This window comes from Fundulus heteroclitus, chromosome 1 (assembly GCF_011125445.2).
Source record: "Fundulus heteroclitus isolate FHET01 chromosome 1, MU-UCD_Fhet_4.1, whole genome shotgun sequence".
NCBI lineage: Eukaryota > Metazoa > Chordata > Actinopteri > Cyprinodontiformes > Fundulidae > Fundulus > Fundulus heteroclitus.
This window is the reverse complement of record NC_046361.1, coordinates 36,556,342-36,575,656: the sequence shown is the minus strand read 5'-3', so window position 1 is coordinate 36,575,656 and position 19,315 is coordinate 36,556,342. Positions and strand designations below refer to the sequence as shown.

Below are 19,315 nucleotides of genomic sequence, written 5' to 3'. Positions count from 1 at the left end.
TGAAGATGAGGTCAGTGAATGATGAATACTTTAACTGTTATAGTTAAATTATATATATATATATATATATATATATAAAGTCACAGATGTTTACAGATGTGGTCAGGATGATTACATCCTGTCTACAGTGAAAAATGATGGTGGCAGCAGCGTGATGTGGTCCTGACTTTCTTCATCAGGGGCAGGGAAGCAGGGAGTTTGATTTACAGATCGATCAATGAAGAGGAAAACTAGTTGAGGCTGAAAACGACTAGAGTTATTCAGCATTAGAATGATATGAAACATACAACCCAAGCTGCAGTAAAATGGTTTAGGTCAGATATGTTAGAATGGCCCTGTCAAACTCCCGGACGGATTCAGTTCAAATCAGCTTGAGCTGTTTTTCAAAGAAGAATGGGCAAAAAACCCAGTTTCTAATGCCACAAAAGGGGGTCCTGCACAAAGTATTGACTCAGGGGAGCTGAATACAAATGCACACCATGCTATTAAGGTTTTTCTTTGTAAAAGGATGGAAATCATTTTGTCCTTTACCTTCCACATCACAGTGAGTGGTTTGTTTTTCATCTGTCACATAAAATCCCCCAAAAATAGGCTTGAGATGTAGACATCCTGTCTCTGCAAAAATCTACTACTTTTTCACTACGGAAAAGTTTTGAATCTTGATTTAGTGTATTGCTGAGCTCTTAAAATGAGAGAAAAAAATACTTTGGCCCACCTGGCAATAGGTCTGGACACCATTGCAACAAAAACACACTGGAGTTTGTGGATGGAACAGTTAAAGGGAAATAAAAACCTTTGTGAGGCCTTGTTGTTCAGTGTCCCGCAGCACCTCAGCTGAGATATTATGTTACGCAGATGGTCTGATCCATACAGATTCTGGTCCCAACAATGCTTCAAATTGTCAATTTCAGCAGCAGATGATCAGGCTTACTGCTTAACTTGAAACAAAAAGCTGCAACGTAGGTGTCTTCCTCTTTCAGACTCTTGTGTTGTGTTCAGGGTTTTTGGGTTTCTTTGCAAGAATATATCAAGTACCTGCACAACTCCAGTGTTAAAGCAAAACCAGAGACTTGAATGTATTTATCTAATCTATATAATGTTGAAAAAACCTGTTAATGTTGTAAAGCAGACATCTTGCTGGACAAGCTTTTAGCCAGAATTCAGTCTGGGATTTTATAACTTGCAGGCATGTTTTTTTCTCTGCATCCAGGTCCTTAATGGCCTGGCAGGTGCAGATGTCTCAGAGAAGAGACAAATGATGCTGCAAATACAGTGCTGTGGAAAAGCATTTGCTCCGCACACATTTGTTATATTTTTTAGCTTTTTAAGCCCAGAAAAGTTTCTGATAATCTGACAAATTTTAATATCTGACAAAAATTACCTGATAAAATGAAAAAAGTATTTTTCAAACCCTGATTTCTTTTATAAATGTAGAACTGTGTGAAAAGAAATAAATCACTCAAATAGAACCTATGTGGCAACATGAAGCAGGTTAAAAGATCTCAAAAAAGCAACACGTGATGCCCTGATCGAACGAAATTCTGTTTAAACCTGACGACTCTTCCAGAACAACAGCTAAAGCACTGAATGCTTCAAATGGCTCACTTAAGTTCAGATTTCATGATTCAACAAAGTAAAACACTCTTTGCCACTCGTCACAGCAGCTAGCAGAGACCTTACTTGAAGCACCGAGGAGGCAGAAAATCCAGCAGCTAGCAGAGGCCTTACTTGAAGCACAGAGGTGGCAGAAAGTCCAGTGGCTAGCAGAGGTTTTACTTGAGGCACAGAAGTGGCAGGAATCCAGCAGCTAGCAGAGGCTTTACTTTAGGCACAGAGGTGATAGGAATCCAGCAGCTAGCAGAGGCATTACTTGAAGCACAGAGGTGGCAGGAATCCAGCAACAGAGCAGAGCGCAAACCAGGCTGACAGACATGAAGTGAGTGGAGACTGATGACAAACCAGCAGGAAGGAGAAGACTGAGTGAGGCTTATGTAGGGAGGCTGGCAGGTGGAGTGAGTTCTGACTAATTAGCCTAACAGGTGTGACTGATTGCTGAGGGAGTGAAGGGTGAGCTGAGTGAGAGGAGGAGGAACTGAAAAACAACAGGGAAAAAAAGGCCTGACCAAAACTGAACCATGACACCATCCCTCTCATTCGGAATACAATTTCCTTCTGATTGAGCTTAATCTAATCACAATATTCCGAAAACCGTGTTTACATGACAAATCTTTTTACAATCCACCATTTATTCCGATTACTTTTGTCCATGTAAATGTAGCTATTTTTATATTAGGGAAAATGTTCATTTAGCTTTTGCCCCCTAATGGATGTAACCATTTTTTTCATATCCCCAGATTATCTTTGGTTCATTTGTGACAAAAAAAACCATACAAACAAAAACTGGAGAAGTACGTTTTCACAGCACTGTTTACCATACCATGCCATCTTCATTTATAAAGCACTTAAAAACAGCCAACAGCTGGCACAAAGACCTGTACATTGTTACAAGCTAAAACACATCCATTAGAAAAAAAACAGCAGAAATCAGGACATCTACATACTGTACTGCTGCTGAAACACAAGGGCTGCAAAGGTATTTTGCCAATTGGTAACAAATGAACAAAAACAAGCTATAATATTTAGCCCCTTTCATCTTTATTTTGTATCTTATTTATGAAACAGTTGACAGTTTTCAGGGTTTTGCTGTTGTTCCAATATTTACATGACATTGCAGAAGCAGACCTGATCTTCCCATCTATTGACACTGATTACTCAGCGATCTGGAGCTTAGCAGAGTGCAGCTCTGTTTCCACCGTTTGGTTGTTCTCCATCGGCCTAAAGCAGCTGTCTAATCAATTCTGTTGGGTCCGAGAAGCGCCTCCTGAACGTGACCAGCTGTGAGCCTGCAGACAAAGAAGCAACGTTCGACCATTAACGCTACATCTCAGCAGCAGATCAGATTTACATCCAAAACTAATTACAGTCAAACAGTTTAATTTAAAGTCTCTGTCACAGAAAACTGCATCCAAAACAGAAATCAGAGAAATGGCTGCTTCCTCGCTGAGTGGCGTTGCAGCTCATATCACTACAGAACTTGTTTCACTGTGGATAGCTTCTGCCTGGATCGTCACAAGACCTTTTGCTTTTTGTCTGGGGTTCATGCACACATTTCAAACCAAAACATGCTCTTTGTAACAAAAACATTTTTAAACAATGTCTAAAAATACTCTTTCTTTATTCTGGCCTTCAGAAAGAACAATTTGAGTAATTCTTATTGACCTATAACAGGAAATATTTATTCTAATTTTATTTGACAGAGAAAAATCGGCCCTTATGAAGCAATGTAAGGAAATATCTGGTTTTAACTGTACATAAATAAAACATGTCTACTTTCTAGTCTTATGGTTAATAAAAGTTGTTTTATTTTAGGGCTGTGCTTTTAAATATAAAAAAACACACAACAATATGCCAATTAACGCCTAATGTTCTATTATTTATACTTCATAGATACTTTCTTTAGGCACCATGGCTAATAGCTCATTGGGATAAGCCTCCTACAATCATCTACAGTCATGAGTGATAAAGAAAAAAGTAAATAGTTTAATTTCCCCAAATAGTTAATTAGTGTTTGTGTTTAAACACGACGCTGTCAGGGGAGTACAGCTACAGGATTTCAGACACCTGATTATGCAATTTGGGAAAATGTAATGAAAACGTTGCCTCATCTTTCTGTTTACCTTCTGTCCTGCTGGAACATTCTTGAATTTAATCCCATAAGAGTTTTTGCTTAGAGCGTCTTGGAGGCTTGCAGCTCTCAAGGAATTGTTTTCTCTGTCCAAATGCCTGGCTTTGTCACCGAGAGTGACTGCAGTCATCTATTTCCAGGTTAACGCGCTGTCTAGGAGTCAGAAATACTTTGGGGGTTTTGCAGACAGTGGCAGAGAAACGTCAGCTGCGCTGAGAAGCTTTGGAAAATGAACTCCAGTGTGCAGCAGTGCTTCTTATTGTCCTGTTTCTTCACGGTTTGTTGGATCCATGGTGTCTCAGAAATGTTATCTTCCTGTCATGTTTGTGTCTCCGTGCTACAGAGGCAGTGGCTCAGCTGATTCCTGATCCGGACTCGCCTCTCCACGACCGTGTGCAACAGTACCGCCAGCTCCTGGACGGCCTGCCCATGGATGCTTACACACATGGCTGCATCCTCCATCCGGAGCTCACCACTGACTCTATGATCCCAAAGTACGCCACCGCAGAAATACGTAGTAAGTGACGTCAGCTCACTGCACGGCGCAGGCATTAATATGTATGATTCTGGAGCGCTTACAGGAGGAAAGGACAAGTCTTAAAGATTTTGCAGTTCAGGTGCTGTTTGGGTGGGGAGGAAATGTTTTAATGAATCTTATCTAAAAGTTTGGAGACATAAAAGTGGAACGGGGGTAAATATGTATTAAAATGCAGATAAACAAAGCTGGACTTGCATCCATCGGTGAGCCATTCAACCTGGTGAGCTAAAAATACCCCATTTTTGTGGGAGCCAGCCACAAACCACTGGCACGTCAAAGTCAAACACAAAAGGTTGGTTGTCCTACAGTATATTGCAAAAGTTTTCATTCCCCTTAAACTTTTTACAATTTCTTCACAACTACAAACTTAATTATACGTTTTTTCTTATCTGATCGACCAATGCAAAAAAACTGGAGTCATCTCCACTGGGAAGTGGAGGTAACATAATGTGGTTTTGTGCAGATTTATTCAGCTCCTTTCACTCTGGTAACTTTAAAAAGAAATCCAGCACCAACCTTCGATTGCCTGTAGATGTCAACTAGTTGTCAGATAAAGTCCACCTGTTTGCAGTTTAATTTCATTATACATGCAGCAGTTTTTTTTTTTTTTTTTAGAGAACATATTGGATAAGTTGCTAAGAGTCTCATGTTAACCACAGTTGGACTTGAACTGCAGCTGAGCTTTTTTTCTGAAAAACAAAAAAAAAGTTTGTTGTGAACCAGAACATGAATATATGGACAAACATGTCTAATCTGCACCCTTACCTCATCCTTTAGCATCCGAAGCACAATGTTAAATTATGGTGGAGGACCTGTGATGCTGTGGGCCTGTTTCTATCTCAGAAACCCTGAGGGATGTGCTAAGAGGGCAAAGCATCCCCCGCTTTTTTAAAACATCAGAACAGGGTTTTGGTTTCTCTATCACTAAGTGATCCAACACATATGGCCAAATCATCATGGGTCACCAGACTCATCTGTCTTCTGTGATCTATACAGCACAGAGACTTGCATCCTCTATAAAATCTATGGGTTTGGCTGAAGAGAACATGCAAGAAGATCCAGGTCTCTTTATAGACTCAGCTCCTCAGATGCCACCGCTGTGTCTCTGTTTCTGGAAGCTGGCTGTTGGTGCGATGGATCAAACCTTTGTACAGACATTGGAGGGAGGCATTGTATAAACACATCCTTTTGTTCCTCAATGACGGGTGGATTTTTTTTTCCCGTTTTCATTATTAGATTGTTTTTTTTTTTTTTTTAAATAGGTTCCTCTAATGATTTATCAATGTTTTTTCTCATATTTGGGAGGGTCCAGATCCACCCCCACCATGTTATTGTTACAGGGTGGGGGTGTTATGTCCTCAGTAAGATCACAATAAATGTTACCAGAAAACAACATTGGCAACAACCAGTAATTATCAGGTATGAATGTATCAGATTGAGCATTTCAGATCCAGTAACTCAAGCTATGCAAGGCAGAAATAAGGTTTGTGGAACAAATTGATGTTATCGGTCAGCTGCAGTTAAACAGATTTAGGAGGAAATGAGGTGCAGCAAATAAAAAAAGTTGCTGGGTCAGGAAAATCCAAAGGTACGTAGGCTTAAAAAGAGCAGACTCACTAAGATCAACTTAAATAATGTAGTGATGTAGTCATGGTTTGTAGTTCTGCTTTAAAACCGGGCAGCTGAATCTCACCACTGATAAAAATCTGTTCATATGTGTTGAGAGCAATGGCTGTAAAATCAATCGCTTCACAAAATATTCTCGACTGATCCAAAATTAAAGATGAGTTTTGAAACTGTTTGTAAAAGTCAAAGGTGTGGTGTGATGTAGTTTAAACCAGTAATGATGGTAAGATTTCTACTTTTGAACGCATTAGAAACAAACTGACACAACATACGGTACATAAGAATATTTCTTACATTTAAGTGGAACCAATAGGACAATTGGGTCAAAATGATCCAATACTTGCAGAATCTGAGGGATGGAGGGTGGGAGAAAGAGGATAAAAGTTACTGAGAGAAATTAAATTAGTCTGTCAAAGAACAAGATGATCCACATAAATTTATATCCTGGACTGGATTAGCAAGCCTAATAAAAAGCCCATATTACAACCCGCCTGGATCTCTGTACATTGTTTAGGATACTTTGTAAAGCTAGTGTTGTGCATAAAATCCCTTATTATGGACATGATAAAGAAACTTATTCTAAGCAATTTATTTTCATTCAGTTAATGATGTCAGTGGCAGTTAGCAGCAGACATATTATGTCTTAATGAATAGTCAAGTCAATGCAAAAACTGTTTTAAAATAATTAACATTGATATGGCCATAATTTTAATGAAGAGAAGAAATTAACTGAGATAAATTGATTGAACTGATTGTAACTAATTGAATTTGACTTTGTGAAGTGCCTTTAGATGATATGTTGTGAATTGCCGCTATATAAATAAAATTGAATTAAAATGAAATTAATTAAGAATTGTTTGTCTTGTGCGTAAGAATATGGGAATCTAAATTTAAAAAAAAATCATCTTATAGTCCACAAATAAATATTTCCAGAAAACAGACTTATCTGTGTTATTGTGCTTTTAAAAGGAAAATAAAGGGAATCCAAAATCAAAACATCTCCGACAACAGAGAAAAAGAGACAAACATGAGTAAACTAAGGAGTAATTAAAGGAAAATAGTTGCTGTTATCTGCTCACAGATACAGGGTAATAAAGAGCCATACTTGGTTGAAATGTTTATGGTGTTTCTGTTAGTGTCAGCCTCGTTAATAATTTAACCTGATAGGTCTGAATAGAGACTGAGTACCTGTGTTTGTATCCTGGTTGTACCATGAAGGTTGTGATTATTTAAGTATTCCTACATTTTCTTGAATCCATTCACTGCTGGCTGGCTGGAAAACAAATTGTCCCTTTGGGATGAAAAGTTTATCTTGATCTTGAGGACAAAAAAAACAAAAAAACAACAACAACACACGGGGACCAGTGGTGACTGAGGGAAAAGAGCTACCCACCCATCACCCCACTCCTTTAAAAAAAAAAAAAACATATTAATATCAATAATGGAGGTGGTTTCCTGGAGCAGAACTTGGCCAGATTATTATCATGCAGGCAACCAATGGTTTTAATGTGGATCAGAGGTTGCTTTAAGATCATGCGAACCATGTGTAAAAAAGTTTAAACTGAAGCCGAACTGGACATTACAATGACCCAAAACATATTTGTGAATCCACCGAGAAGGGCTGAGCTGAGTCAGAGACCTAATATTGATCTCATTGACACTTAATGTTAGGGTTACATTAAGCTAATATCAGCTAAAGAGAGAAACTTTAGCTGATTAGCTTTCTGTTTTCTGAGCCAGAATGAAAATGTTTATACATCTTTTGTTAAATGAGTTAAAAAAAAGATTAATGTTTATTGTTTACATGCAATCATATACCAGACTTTTCTAGAAATAAGAAGTATATTAGTACATTAAATCAGAAAACTGAATATTTAGCTAAATATTCAATAGGGCAAACATATTTTTCTTCCGAGCTGTATGTTCTCCCATATTCCTATATTCAATAAAATAATGCAAAAACACCTAATGTGTGCTTATGTGTGTAACTTCAGGACACTTGGCTAATGCTGCAACTGAGCTGATGAAACTGGACCATGAAGAGCCTCAGCTGACAGAACCCTACTTGTCCAAGCAGAAAAAGCTAATGGTGAGTTTGTAGTGCTTTGAGCGCAGTGTTCAGCTCAGTTCATGGTCTGTTCCTTCATATTCACCAAATACAGAAGCGAGACATCGTTCTTATGGTGGTCAGTCGACAAGCAGTTTGCACAATCCAACAGTCACGCATTTAAAGGTAGTCCGCGATATTTCCAGAGGTTTCCCCAAGTCCCTTTTTGAACAACTGCACATGTTAAACCTGCTGTTCCACTCCTCAGGAGGGTTGTGTGAAAAAAAATCTCCCATATCCACTCTGGTCTTATTTCTTTCCACTGAGGCCTTCCTCTTCTTCTTAGAAACTTGGCTGTGGTTTGCTTCTTGCGGCTCTCAGCCATGTTCAAAGTCTACAGTGAGAGCAGCGGAGCTACAGTGAACGGCTAACACCAAAGCTAATCGTTAAGCTAACAACTAAGCTAACAGCTAAGCTAACAGCTAAACTAACCGGACACATAAATACTACAAGTGTGCATGGCAAACTGCAAGGCTGGGTTTGTTTGTTTATACAGGCCTGCAGCTCCCACAGACATCTCATTTTTTAACCTCCTTTTTTCTGAATATATAATGTATTGACTACTTTAAGGATGGAAGGACCATTTTACCCAGTATAACAAAAAGTGTTTATGAACAGGATTACCAACTATAGCTTTAAACAGAGAATAAATTAATTAATTAAAAGATGTATAAAACATAATGGCAGCACATGTAATATTTAAATTAAAAATACAATGTGTATTCAGTTTTACTCATTCAGTCCCTGATGTGAGGGGTTATTAGTAGATTTTTTTAAAACTATGTTTTCCGAAATCATGCTGTGAATGTAATTATTCACGTTCCCAAAATGCTCCATCTGAGTTTGTGGATTGACTCTGATGTAATAATCTGACTCAATCAAATGTACTCAATTTTGAGGAAATTAGTACTGCAACTACAGCATTATTTAATCAAGCACAGAGAACATGTGTATTTACAAGAGCAGGTATTTGTTTGTGTGAAATGTTTTAAATAAAACTTTATGATAATTGAGTACAACTGAAGCCCTTTAAGATTAGAATGCTAAACCTCTTTTAAGTGCTTATAATTTCCAGTGTTCTCTAATAAGCCCTTGCCTAATGATTTCCAGGCAAAAATCTTAGACCACGACAATGTGAACTACTTGAAGAAAATCCTGGGGGAATTAGCCATGGTTCTGGATCAAGTGGAGGCTGAACTTGAGAAAAGAAAACTAGAGTATCAAGGTATTTCCAGTCAATAACTTTAGAAGAAAAATAAATCCACAACAGAAAACTGTTCTTTTGATCTTACTACTGCTTTGTCTTGCAGGTCAAAAGTGCGAGTTGTGGCTTTGTGGACCTGAATTTACACTAGCTGATATCTGCCTTGGAGCCTTGTTGCACAGGCTCAAGTTCTTGGGACTTTCTAGGAAATACTGGGAGGACGGCAGCCGGCCCAACCTGCAGTCCTTTTTCGTGCGTGTGCAAAAACGCTACGCTTTTCGAAAGGTCTTGGGCGACATCCACACGACTCTCCTGTCAGCAGTCCTACCCAACGCCTTCCGAATGGTAAAAAAGAAGCCGCCATCTTTCTTCGGGGCCTCATTTCTCATGGGCTCACTGGGTGGGATGGGCTACTTTGCCTACTGGTATTTAAAAAAGAAATATATGTAGTGAATGCCCTCTTGTTGTGTTAAATGTCTGTGTATTTGTGTGATGCTTCAACTTTTCTGTAATGTTTTACGACTGCAGGAAAATATAATGAATCTATATAGAGAACACTATTACCTGGGTACACAAAGAAATATGAAAACATTCCATAGTATGAAATTACTGACAGCACATTTTCTGGTAGTCAAAGCCTTTGTTAACATTAATTTCTGAAACTTGCAGCTTTTGTGCATGCAAGTAATCATTTATTGATTTATTTATTATGATTTGGGTTTTTTTTAGTTGTAGTTTTTGGATTCATGCGTCATTTTCACACTGGAATCAGAAACCCAAATATAACATAAAATCAACAGAGGTTCCCCAGTCTTCGCATGCCATGATAATTCATCACTGATTTAACTCCTCCATCTCCCTGAGGATCTGATAAAATCACTGCATATGAAAATGTGAAATATGTTCTGAAAACTGCTGCTCTGCCAGAAACTGCCAGATTAAAAGGTTAAGGACGACAATGTGTTTTTTCTGTTAATGTTCTTGTTAAGAGTATGATTTTTAAATACGAAGCAGGAAAGGACTGTAAAGAGATGAGGTTTGTTTTCGGAAGCTAGCTTTAAGATCTGTTAAAATGGGGAAAAACTAGCTGAAAAATACAAATAAAGAAATTACCAATAACATCACTATGATTTCCTTTCTAAAACATCTCAAACTAACGCAGTTACACTATGTATACTGTTTAATGATACAAACTCAAAATCAGCTATGAGGGAAAAGTAAAGTTAGCATTAACACAGCCGTTATCTCAGTACTAAATATTGGACTTGTTAGAAAACAAGAATGTCATAGCCATTTAAAAAAAACAAAAAAAAAAAAAAAAACACAAGCTATCCAGTCATGTGAGAACAAGAAATTATTCATTCCAAATTGCAGCAATTTTAAAAACCGTAGGCTATCTGTGTGCAACTGTATTTGTTGCAAACTGGAGTTAGCGTTAGCGTACCGTTAGCGTAGCATAAAGACTGGAAAAGGGAACAAGAGTTTAAAAAAAACCCACAGCGTGTACCAAACTTAATCCTTGTAATTCCTTTTATGAAATCTCCTAAACTACCATAGATGCACTATATTGGCAACGAATATTATGCCAAACGGAACCTCTCTAACCTCACCTGTAAAAAAAATTTCAGTATACCTCACTAGCAAATATTAGCTGTTATATCTCATGTCAGGTAATTTAGTTATTGAACCCAATTTAACAAGAAAATTTCCTGGTGATTTAAAAAAAAGACTAAATAATACAATCTAAATCATTTTCCAAGCTCAAGCCAGTTTAAAACCTTTATCAGTTGAAGTCACTATAATTAAGTTATAGGACAATATTAGCTTAGTATAGACTAAAGCCAAGAAAAAGGGAGGATGTACTAATGTCCAAAACTGATTTTATTATCTCTTTAAATTTTCTTGAAATACCCTCTTATAAGTAAATTTATTGGTTGTCTGATAAGGCAAAATGAGCTATAAAGATTCTTATTTGTCCGGTATTTTTAGGACTTGGACAGAGAAAGTTACCTGTTTTGTACTTTAGCTCATATACAATATCTGATAAAAAGTTCTAGTTTTTTTTTTTTTTATTTAACCCTCAAAAAGAAATGTTTTATACATTTGTATAAAATAGGAGTGCTAAGTCCACAGCTACATGCTGAGGAGTTTAATGGTAGTCTGTATGGTTTACAAATGTTTACATGGTTTTTTTTCTTTCTTGTGTTTTCTGCTCCCTTCATACGAGTACAAATTACTGTGTAAAACCTGCAAACTGTTTTACTGCAGATTGTCATTGATTATCCAAACATTGTTGCGCTGTTTAACCAGGTCACATTATTTCCTGCAGTCAAACACTTTCTCTGATTTCCAATCCTGTTTTCAGTCTTTATCCCACGCTAACAAGACTGTAGCGTCCTACCGAGCCTTGTAGCGAGAACAGCTGTACTCTCCTCTAACCCACAGAAATGTGATCTTTGCAAAAATATCAAAGCAATTATTTATTCTAATGTTAACACACGATTACACAGATACATCATTAAATTGGCTTTTTTTTTTTACAACTGCACAGACCACACCGCACACATCGGTCCATCATCACAAACCTTTGGGTGTTTTAAACGTTACACTTAGCTGTTGAACGTATTAAAATGATGAGTTCTGCATCTGTGTCACAAAGTGTTTGGTTAGGTTTAGGGTGTATATTTCATTGCATGGGTCCCGTTTACTGTATAGGCATTCTGTGAATGGGGTGGTCACCTTGTGATGACAGGAGGTAGAATTTGCTAACTGTAACCTTTGAAGCACCTGCACTGTTCGGCTTCCTGGTGGTCGTCCTCAGCAATATCCGGCCAGTAAAATCCTGTGGAACTGCTGTTTGGCACCATCTCCTTTTGCCGGATGCAATGTTTTTCCACATAGATTTGTTCCTAGTATACACACTAGTGTCCTTTCTATGCCAATACACCGAGATTAGAAGGAGGTAAGCGATAAAGCGGACTTGTATGTGGATTGTTTCCCTCTTTGCAAGCTATGCCACTTTTTGTACTTGTCATTTATGATTTCCTCTTTTTTTTTCTTAATCTAGCCATACTTCTACATGTGTGTACTCCCAAGCTGTGTAGTGTTTTATGTTTTCATACATTCGGAGTAATGGGCTGCGCTTTTTAGGGACATAAATGTAACTTGAAGTTCCTTTTAAGCTGCAGTTCAGTATGTCTGCATACATTCTCAGTCAGGTTAGTGGTGAACCAGAGCATTTCGATTTGTATTTTAGAAATGATATAAATGGCATGGCAGACCTACAAAAAGAGCTTTCCAAGTTGGAATTGAGTGGCAAATGTGTTAAAAACTATGGTACACTTACTGATCCAAACTGCCTGCTTATTCCTTTGTCATTTAAAGTTTTAAATGCTCAGATTTTTTTGAGTGACTGAACAATGGGAGATGATGCTGAGGACGGAGACACATTGTGAAAAGTCAAAACCAGCCAATCGTTGTGAGCACTTGACCAGTTGTCGTCATAGCAAGCACACGTCACAGATCCACTGGTTCTCCCTGTTTGCAGTTACGGTTCCTGAGGCTTAGTGTCTGCACCCTCCTGGACTACACTAAGCTAAGAAATTCTAGCTGTGATTTGTGGCCGTTATACTTCACCATTATATTTTCATTTGTATTTTTTTATATATATATTTCAATGTGTTAATATGCATTTATTTATGGTGCTTTTTACAACGCTTGTTCATAAGCCTTAATTTATTCAGTTGCCATCAATGACAAATAAATAATGGAAAATGGAATCAACAGAAACTGGTTTTTATTTGTGTTAACCCAACACACACAACACAAAGCCTCCCACTTGCAAACATGACTTACCGCGATAAATGACACTAAAATAAGCATCGAATTTTGTTCCCCGTTTTCTTTTCTTAACAACCTAAGGCAATCAGTGACCCATTAATTTACAATTTTGTGAGTCAAGACTTGGTTTCCTCTCAAAAGAAAATCTGTAAAACTTCTCAAACTTATATTTAACACAAAATATCATAAAACAGTTGATAAAGGAAACTGTTAAACACAGATGCACACAAAGATCGTTAAACAAGAAGAAACAAACATGGACTAGTACAGTGATTTCCAAAGCCGGTGTTGTGAAAAATTACATAAATTACGGGTCCTGAAATGGTCTAAAGAAATTATCAAAATATAAATTAAAAACATTGAGATCAGATTTTTTTTTCTACAATCACTGAATATAATGAAAAACGTGTGATAAATTGATATAAAAATGTAGATCTTTTTCTGGGTCTACATTCCTGCATCTCATTTGTAATGAGAAGTTGAAAAATCCAATATGGCTGCCACAAACACAACGACATCTGCGGCGATGCTCTCAGAACATCTTCCATTAGTGTTTTAATGCTTTAAACGGAGAGTAATCCGTCGTGGTGGGCTTGTACTGCCAACGGTCTGGACACTGACAACAACAATACTTCTGGTTCTTACAACTTGAATGTGGCTTAGTTGGCTTCATTAACAGACCAGGTTTTGAATTCAAAGAAAAATGTGTCACAGATTTATTGGTAATGTTCTCCTTCACAAATACTTGTGACCACAAATCTGACCCACAGATATTTTTTTTAGGAGAGAAACTAGGAACCACTTGACGGTACATGTGCTGCATACATGGGGCACGTAGGACAACAGTGAGTGCTGTAAAAATAAATAACTTACTTTAAAGAAACACACTTTTGCACGGCGTCAGAGCAGGTATTTGGAGGCAAGTTGGCAAAATCTGTCATTTCAGGCACCTGTAACAAATTCTTGCTTTTCAAACCACGCTCTGTGGACAGTTTTAAGTGCTTTTTTTTTTTTTAAACATGCATCTATACAATAGTATTCTATCTTTTAACTTATAAAAAGCAGCAAACTGGAGTCCTTTGTGTAGAATGAAGGAACCACAGAGTTACATGTTTCGTTATAAATGTAGCTTTCAACATTGCTAAACATTTGCAGCATCAGTGATTTACACGTGGAGTTAACGACCTCAGGGGTTCGCACTCGTTTAATAAACTAAAAATACTCTGTGATGAGAGAAGCGTTGTGAGGCAGATCCACTATTATGAGTGTACTACAAAGCCAGCTGAGTTCTCCTTGTGTTTTAAGTGGAATTTTTTTCAATTTACTTTGTTTTCTCTTTAGACAATAAAGTAGGCTCCTCAAATATTTTCTTTTTTGACACCTCACACATTTTTTAAAGTAATTGTGAATTTAAAACTCATCCAGTAAGTGAATGCATGCAGACTTCTCTGACAGAGCGAAGCATCCTTCCTTAAACTTGCACCTTTACTCGTAGCCTGAGACGCTACACACATCTGTTTTTTTTTTTAAATCTAACAAAAATCAACTTTTTTTGGTTAAAAAATCAATAAAAGGGATAGTTCTGCAGAATCTTACACTAATTAGCCATTAATACTCACTACCCTGTTCAGCTGTTAGGAGTACACCCTTCTGGACAGCAGAGCAGTCTGGTTTTTAATATCAAGTCATTTTAACATTAGCAGCTGAAAAACCCATAAAGAGTCTGAGACGAAGTGACTTTGCTGTCAGGATCTTCAAGTTTCATGTCCAGCTTGGACCCAGATGAAAACAACATAATCTACAGAGTGCTGTTTCAAAGATGGCTGGGATGGGGGGGCCTGGGGGGAGGGGGTTAGGCGTGTTGCTTCTGCTCTTTGAGTTGCGGCTGCAGGGGAAGCCCCGGTGAGAAACGCCTCAGATACCAGCACCTATATGTCAAGTACCACCCCAACAGGCCACACCCGGTGCCCAGAATCTTGTCCATCGGGTCGTGGAAGTAAACAGAAGTGCAGAAAAACATCCACACCCACGTCATCACGATCAGGTTCAAGGCCACGTACAGCAGGTTGAGGGCCGTCCTGTACAGCGCAGGCAGGCCGGCTGTCCTCAGGAAGGCCATCGGGGACGTCTCCTCCATGATGAGGAGGGAGGAGTAGGTGAGGATGAACGAGTGTCCCGAGATGTCGAACCCCTGCCAGTGGAAGCCGGCCTGCCGGCAGGTGGCTTTGGAGGTGAACCCCTTGGTCGCAACGAGAGAAGTTCTGCTTTCTGAGCAGGTGCCCCATATGTCCTCGATGTGGAGGAAGGCCCCGGTGCAGACGTACCAGACGAATGTTGCCACCACCAAAGACGAGAGGCGTCGGACGAGGTAGGAGGCACTACTGCTGAAGGAGCTGGAGATGAGGACGAAAGGTGTGAGCAGCAGCAGCGTCCATCCCCACGACAGCTTGACAAAATACCTGACAAATACAAACGAGTGAAATTAGACATTCCTACTTCAAGCAATTATTGTAATTAAATAAGCGAACAGAGATCTAAAGAAATTGTGTTTAGAGTACATGTGCTTTAAAAATGTTTTAGCCAATAAAGTTGCGCGTCTTTCCAAAAGAGAACAAGACCTCAGACTACAGCTGGCTCTGGAAATGTTTCCACCCTTTAGACTGAAAACAAGTTTGTTCTGCAGAAGGACAGACGGGTATAACGTTTATAATTTTTTCACTGACTAATCCACCAAATAACTTCATGATAAAAAGATTTAATAGGCAACAAGTTTCTGTTTTGCTTTTAAGTGTTTCTAAACACCTAAAACTCCTTACCTATACAACAATATTTCTGTATGAGCTGCTGCTCCAATAAAACACTGACTTTCAATCTGTTTTAGGAATTTAAACAGACATGTGGAAGATGGAAATGTGATGAATAAGGAACATTTTATATGCGATGAGCCTTAAAAAATGTGTCTATGCAATTGTATATTAATGTAATTCTTTAATAAGGGTTAATTGGAACAAATATTTTGAGAAGATTAAAAGTAGATCACTGAATATTGCACAGTTTGTCTTTGCATTTCCCTCAGACAATGCAGGTGATGAGGGTTTTCTCTCTCATGCAGAGCCAGGGGACCAAGGAGAGGAACCAGCTGTCTGCTGAGTCACCGAAGGGGATTATGCTTGTTAAATGTAACTTTAAGGCAAACTTTGTGCTAAAATATTCATGTTTATTTAGTGAGCAACCAAAAACTGACAAGTAAGATTAGCATCTGTCAGAGGGGGCCAGGCTTACCTGGCTGAGTTTAAAAGCTATCATGGTTAATTGGTTATTAATTGTTGAGATGTTTTATTGAGCAAACCAAAGCTCAAACACAAAGAAAATATTAAACTGGTAGCATTAGATTATAGTCATGTTAACACCATCAAAAAGTTCTTTAGCAGGTTACATTTTTAAAAGTGTAAAGTCCTTTAAATCCTACATTTCACTTTCAAACCATTTCAAGTATTTTATCTATTCTTTATTCTCATTTTCAATAAAAAGATCTCAAACATTAAGATCTAGGGTCCTTTAAAAAAAAAAAATCCAAGCATTTACAGGAGCCCCTTGATGGTTTGGGGGCCCCAAGTAGCGGCTTAAATCACTCCTGCCATGGGGAGAAATAGAGAAGTCAGCTGTAAGGCACTAAATATTTCCACATCTGCTGTTGTAAGGCTGTCAAAAGGTCGCATAGAAGAACAGGAACAGCATCATTCCTGCAACTTAAATTACTGGACGATGCCAGTGGGTCTGCAACCTGGAGACCAGGAACCATTTGTGGTTCTTCATAATTTTGGCCAAAACATTTTAAAGATCTGAGAAATAATTTCCTAGATTCAGCATTTTTATTTTTTTTTCCTGCTATATTTTCACATCATAAGACCAAGACGTTTTTGATATGCATATTTTTTTCACACCAAAACTGATTTAGATGGACTAAAAGATGACGTTCTATGATGAAGTTTTATGATTTCTCAGCAGTAAATAAAAAAATAACAATAATTACAATGTCCTCTTTTGTAAAACAGAACATGACAGCCAATTTTCTATGATGAAGTTCTATGATTTCTCAGCAGTAAATAAAAAAATAACATTAATTACAATGTCCTCTTTTGTAAAACAGAACATGACAGCCTATGATTTATCTATGACTTATAAGCATATAAAAAATTACAATGCCAGTTTTGACATGCAGACGTTTTGCTACGCTTTTATTTCTAGACTCTGGGAACTACTAACAGGAAAATATACGGCTTTTCAAGGCTATTTAGGATAATTTAGGATTTCAAGTGCTGCACTAACTGATAATAAAGATAGAAGAAACAATCCAAATCAAAACTCCTAGCATAAATATTAAAAGTTACTTTTTTTTATCATTATTAACGCCTCTTTCTCATGACGAACCATTCTAAAACGTGCATAGACCCGGAAGTGTTCCGCTGACTACCATCCATCCACCAGAAAGGAGTCAGTTTAAACATCTTTATCATCAGCAGGTGAGGAGTTTTAAACGGCCGAACATGGCCACTCTCACACGGCTGGAGACGTTCACAGAAAACTTTGGACCGAACTTACACGTTGACCAAGTTCTTGCTGCTGCTGAAATAGGACTGCGGGACGAGCTCCTGGTGTTTGAGAAAGGACCCAACAAAGGAAATGAGCAAAAACAACCAGGGGAAGTTCTGTCTGACCGAAGGTATCCTCCACACAGACACCAACCGCTCTACAATGACATCCATGGTCGCCATGTTGACGCCGCTGATCTGATCTGACTTGAGCGTGGGGCGGAAGTGTCTCCGACGTCATCGGCTCTCACGACCATAGACATATAAGAGTAGATCCCGCATTAACTGTTGCGGCGCAGGAATTACGGCCGCCATCTTGGGGCGGTCGACCTGCTACCCTAACCTGCTAATTCAAGCTGAACACACTAATGATACCTCAGCACTGTGCGGCGTATTCTTGTTTAAATCGACGGACTATTGACGTCAGGGCTCGATGGATAACGTTTCACAAGTAAGATTAAAATATATTGTTTATATTAGAATGTGATTTTTCTAATATTAGATACAGATATACAGGTCTACATGTCTACAGATTTTTGTGACTCACAAAATTGCATCACAAAAGGGCATCAGAGCTATAGACATTGGGGAATAATTTTACACACACACACACACACACACACACACACACACACACACACACACACACACACACACACACACACACACACACACACACACACACACACACACACACATACACATTATATATATATACACACACACATATACACATTATATATATATATATATATATATATATATATATATATATATATATATATATATATATATATATATATATATATATATATCTTGGACCATAACAAATCAAAGGGATTTGTTATGGTCCAAGATAACAAATCGATGTTGTAGCGCACACATTCCCTACTTACTGGAGGAAAATAGGGAGTACCAATATGGCAGCTGGTGGCTTCACAGCGACGTGTATTATATACGGCCAATGCGCACTACAGTCAATAAATAAAGCTCAGAGGTGTGTGCCTAGGACCCCGGAACTGCCTCCTTACTGCAATGTTTCGGCTAGCCCTATAACAGCCTACAGCTTTACCCAACCAGTCTTCACGCTCCCTGCCACACATTTCTTAATGCAGTCTAATCTGCCATTTCTCTGCTTTGATTACTATGAGTGCATTTGGGGACATTCTAAAACGCTTAACGTGAAAAACGCTTAACGTGAAAAAACCTAACGTAGTTTAATGTACCTAATCAACGATCAATGATCACCAAATTTCTCTTCATATTGTGTTCGATATTTTTATAGTTTTATGTGCTTATGAAGAGCAATATGAGAGAGAAATTTGGTGATCACCGAACGTTGTTTAGGTACATTAAACCACGTTAAGTTTTTTCATATAGCCAGCCTCTATTAAATACTTAATGTCATATAACGTCCATAATAATTGGACTTTGGTTTTGATTTTTTGATAGTCTCATGTACTTATGAGGAGCAATATATGAGAGAAATTTGGTGATCACTGAGCGTTGTTTAGTTGCATTGAATTGCGTTAAGCTTTTTCCTTTGCCTCAATGAGGCAGAAACGCTTAATGTTAGATAACGTCCATAATAATTGGACTTTGGGTTTGACATTTTGACAGTTTTATGTGCTTATTAGGAGCAATATGAAAGAGAAATCTGGTG

General features: G+C 38.1%; 2 protein-coding genes across 2 annotated transcripts in view; one reads left to right on the top strand and one right to left on the bottom strand.

The window, feature by feature from the left end:
- gdap1l1 (ganglioside induced differentiation associated protein 1-like 1) overlaps positions 1–10,297 on the top strand; it is a 33,667-nt gene extending 23,370 nt beyond the window's left edge. Inside the window, exon 6 of the mRNA XM_036142078.1 lies at positions 9,327–10,297. Within this exon, the coding sequence (XP_035997971.1) occupies positions 9,327–9,670 (344 nt within the window). The 3' untranslated portion in view covers positions 9,671–10,297. The remainder of the gene's footprint in view (positions 1–9,326) is intronic.
- A 2,702-nt stretch (positions 10,298–12,999) lies between these two features.
- Positions 13,000–17,879, bottom strand: fitm2 (fat storage inducing transmembrane protein 2). Its single transcript, XM_036142072.1, has 2 exons — positions 17,663–17,879; positions 13,000–15,519 (listed from the first exon to the last, which is right to left on the bottom strand). The coding sequence occupies exons 1-2, from the start codon at positions 17,833–17,835 to the stop codon at positions 14,913–14,915; spliced, it is 780 nt and encodes a 259-aa protein (XP_035997965.1). The 5' UTR covers positions 17,836–17,879; the 3' UTR covers positions 13,000–14,912.
- Between the last annotated feature and the right edge of the window lie 1,436 nt (positions 17,880–19,315).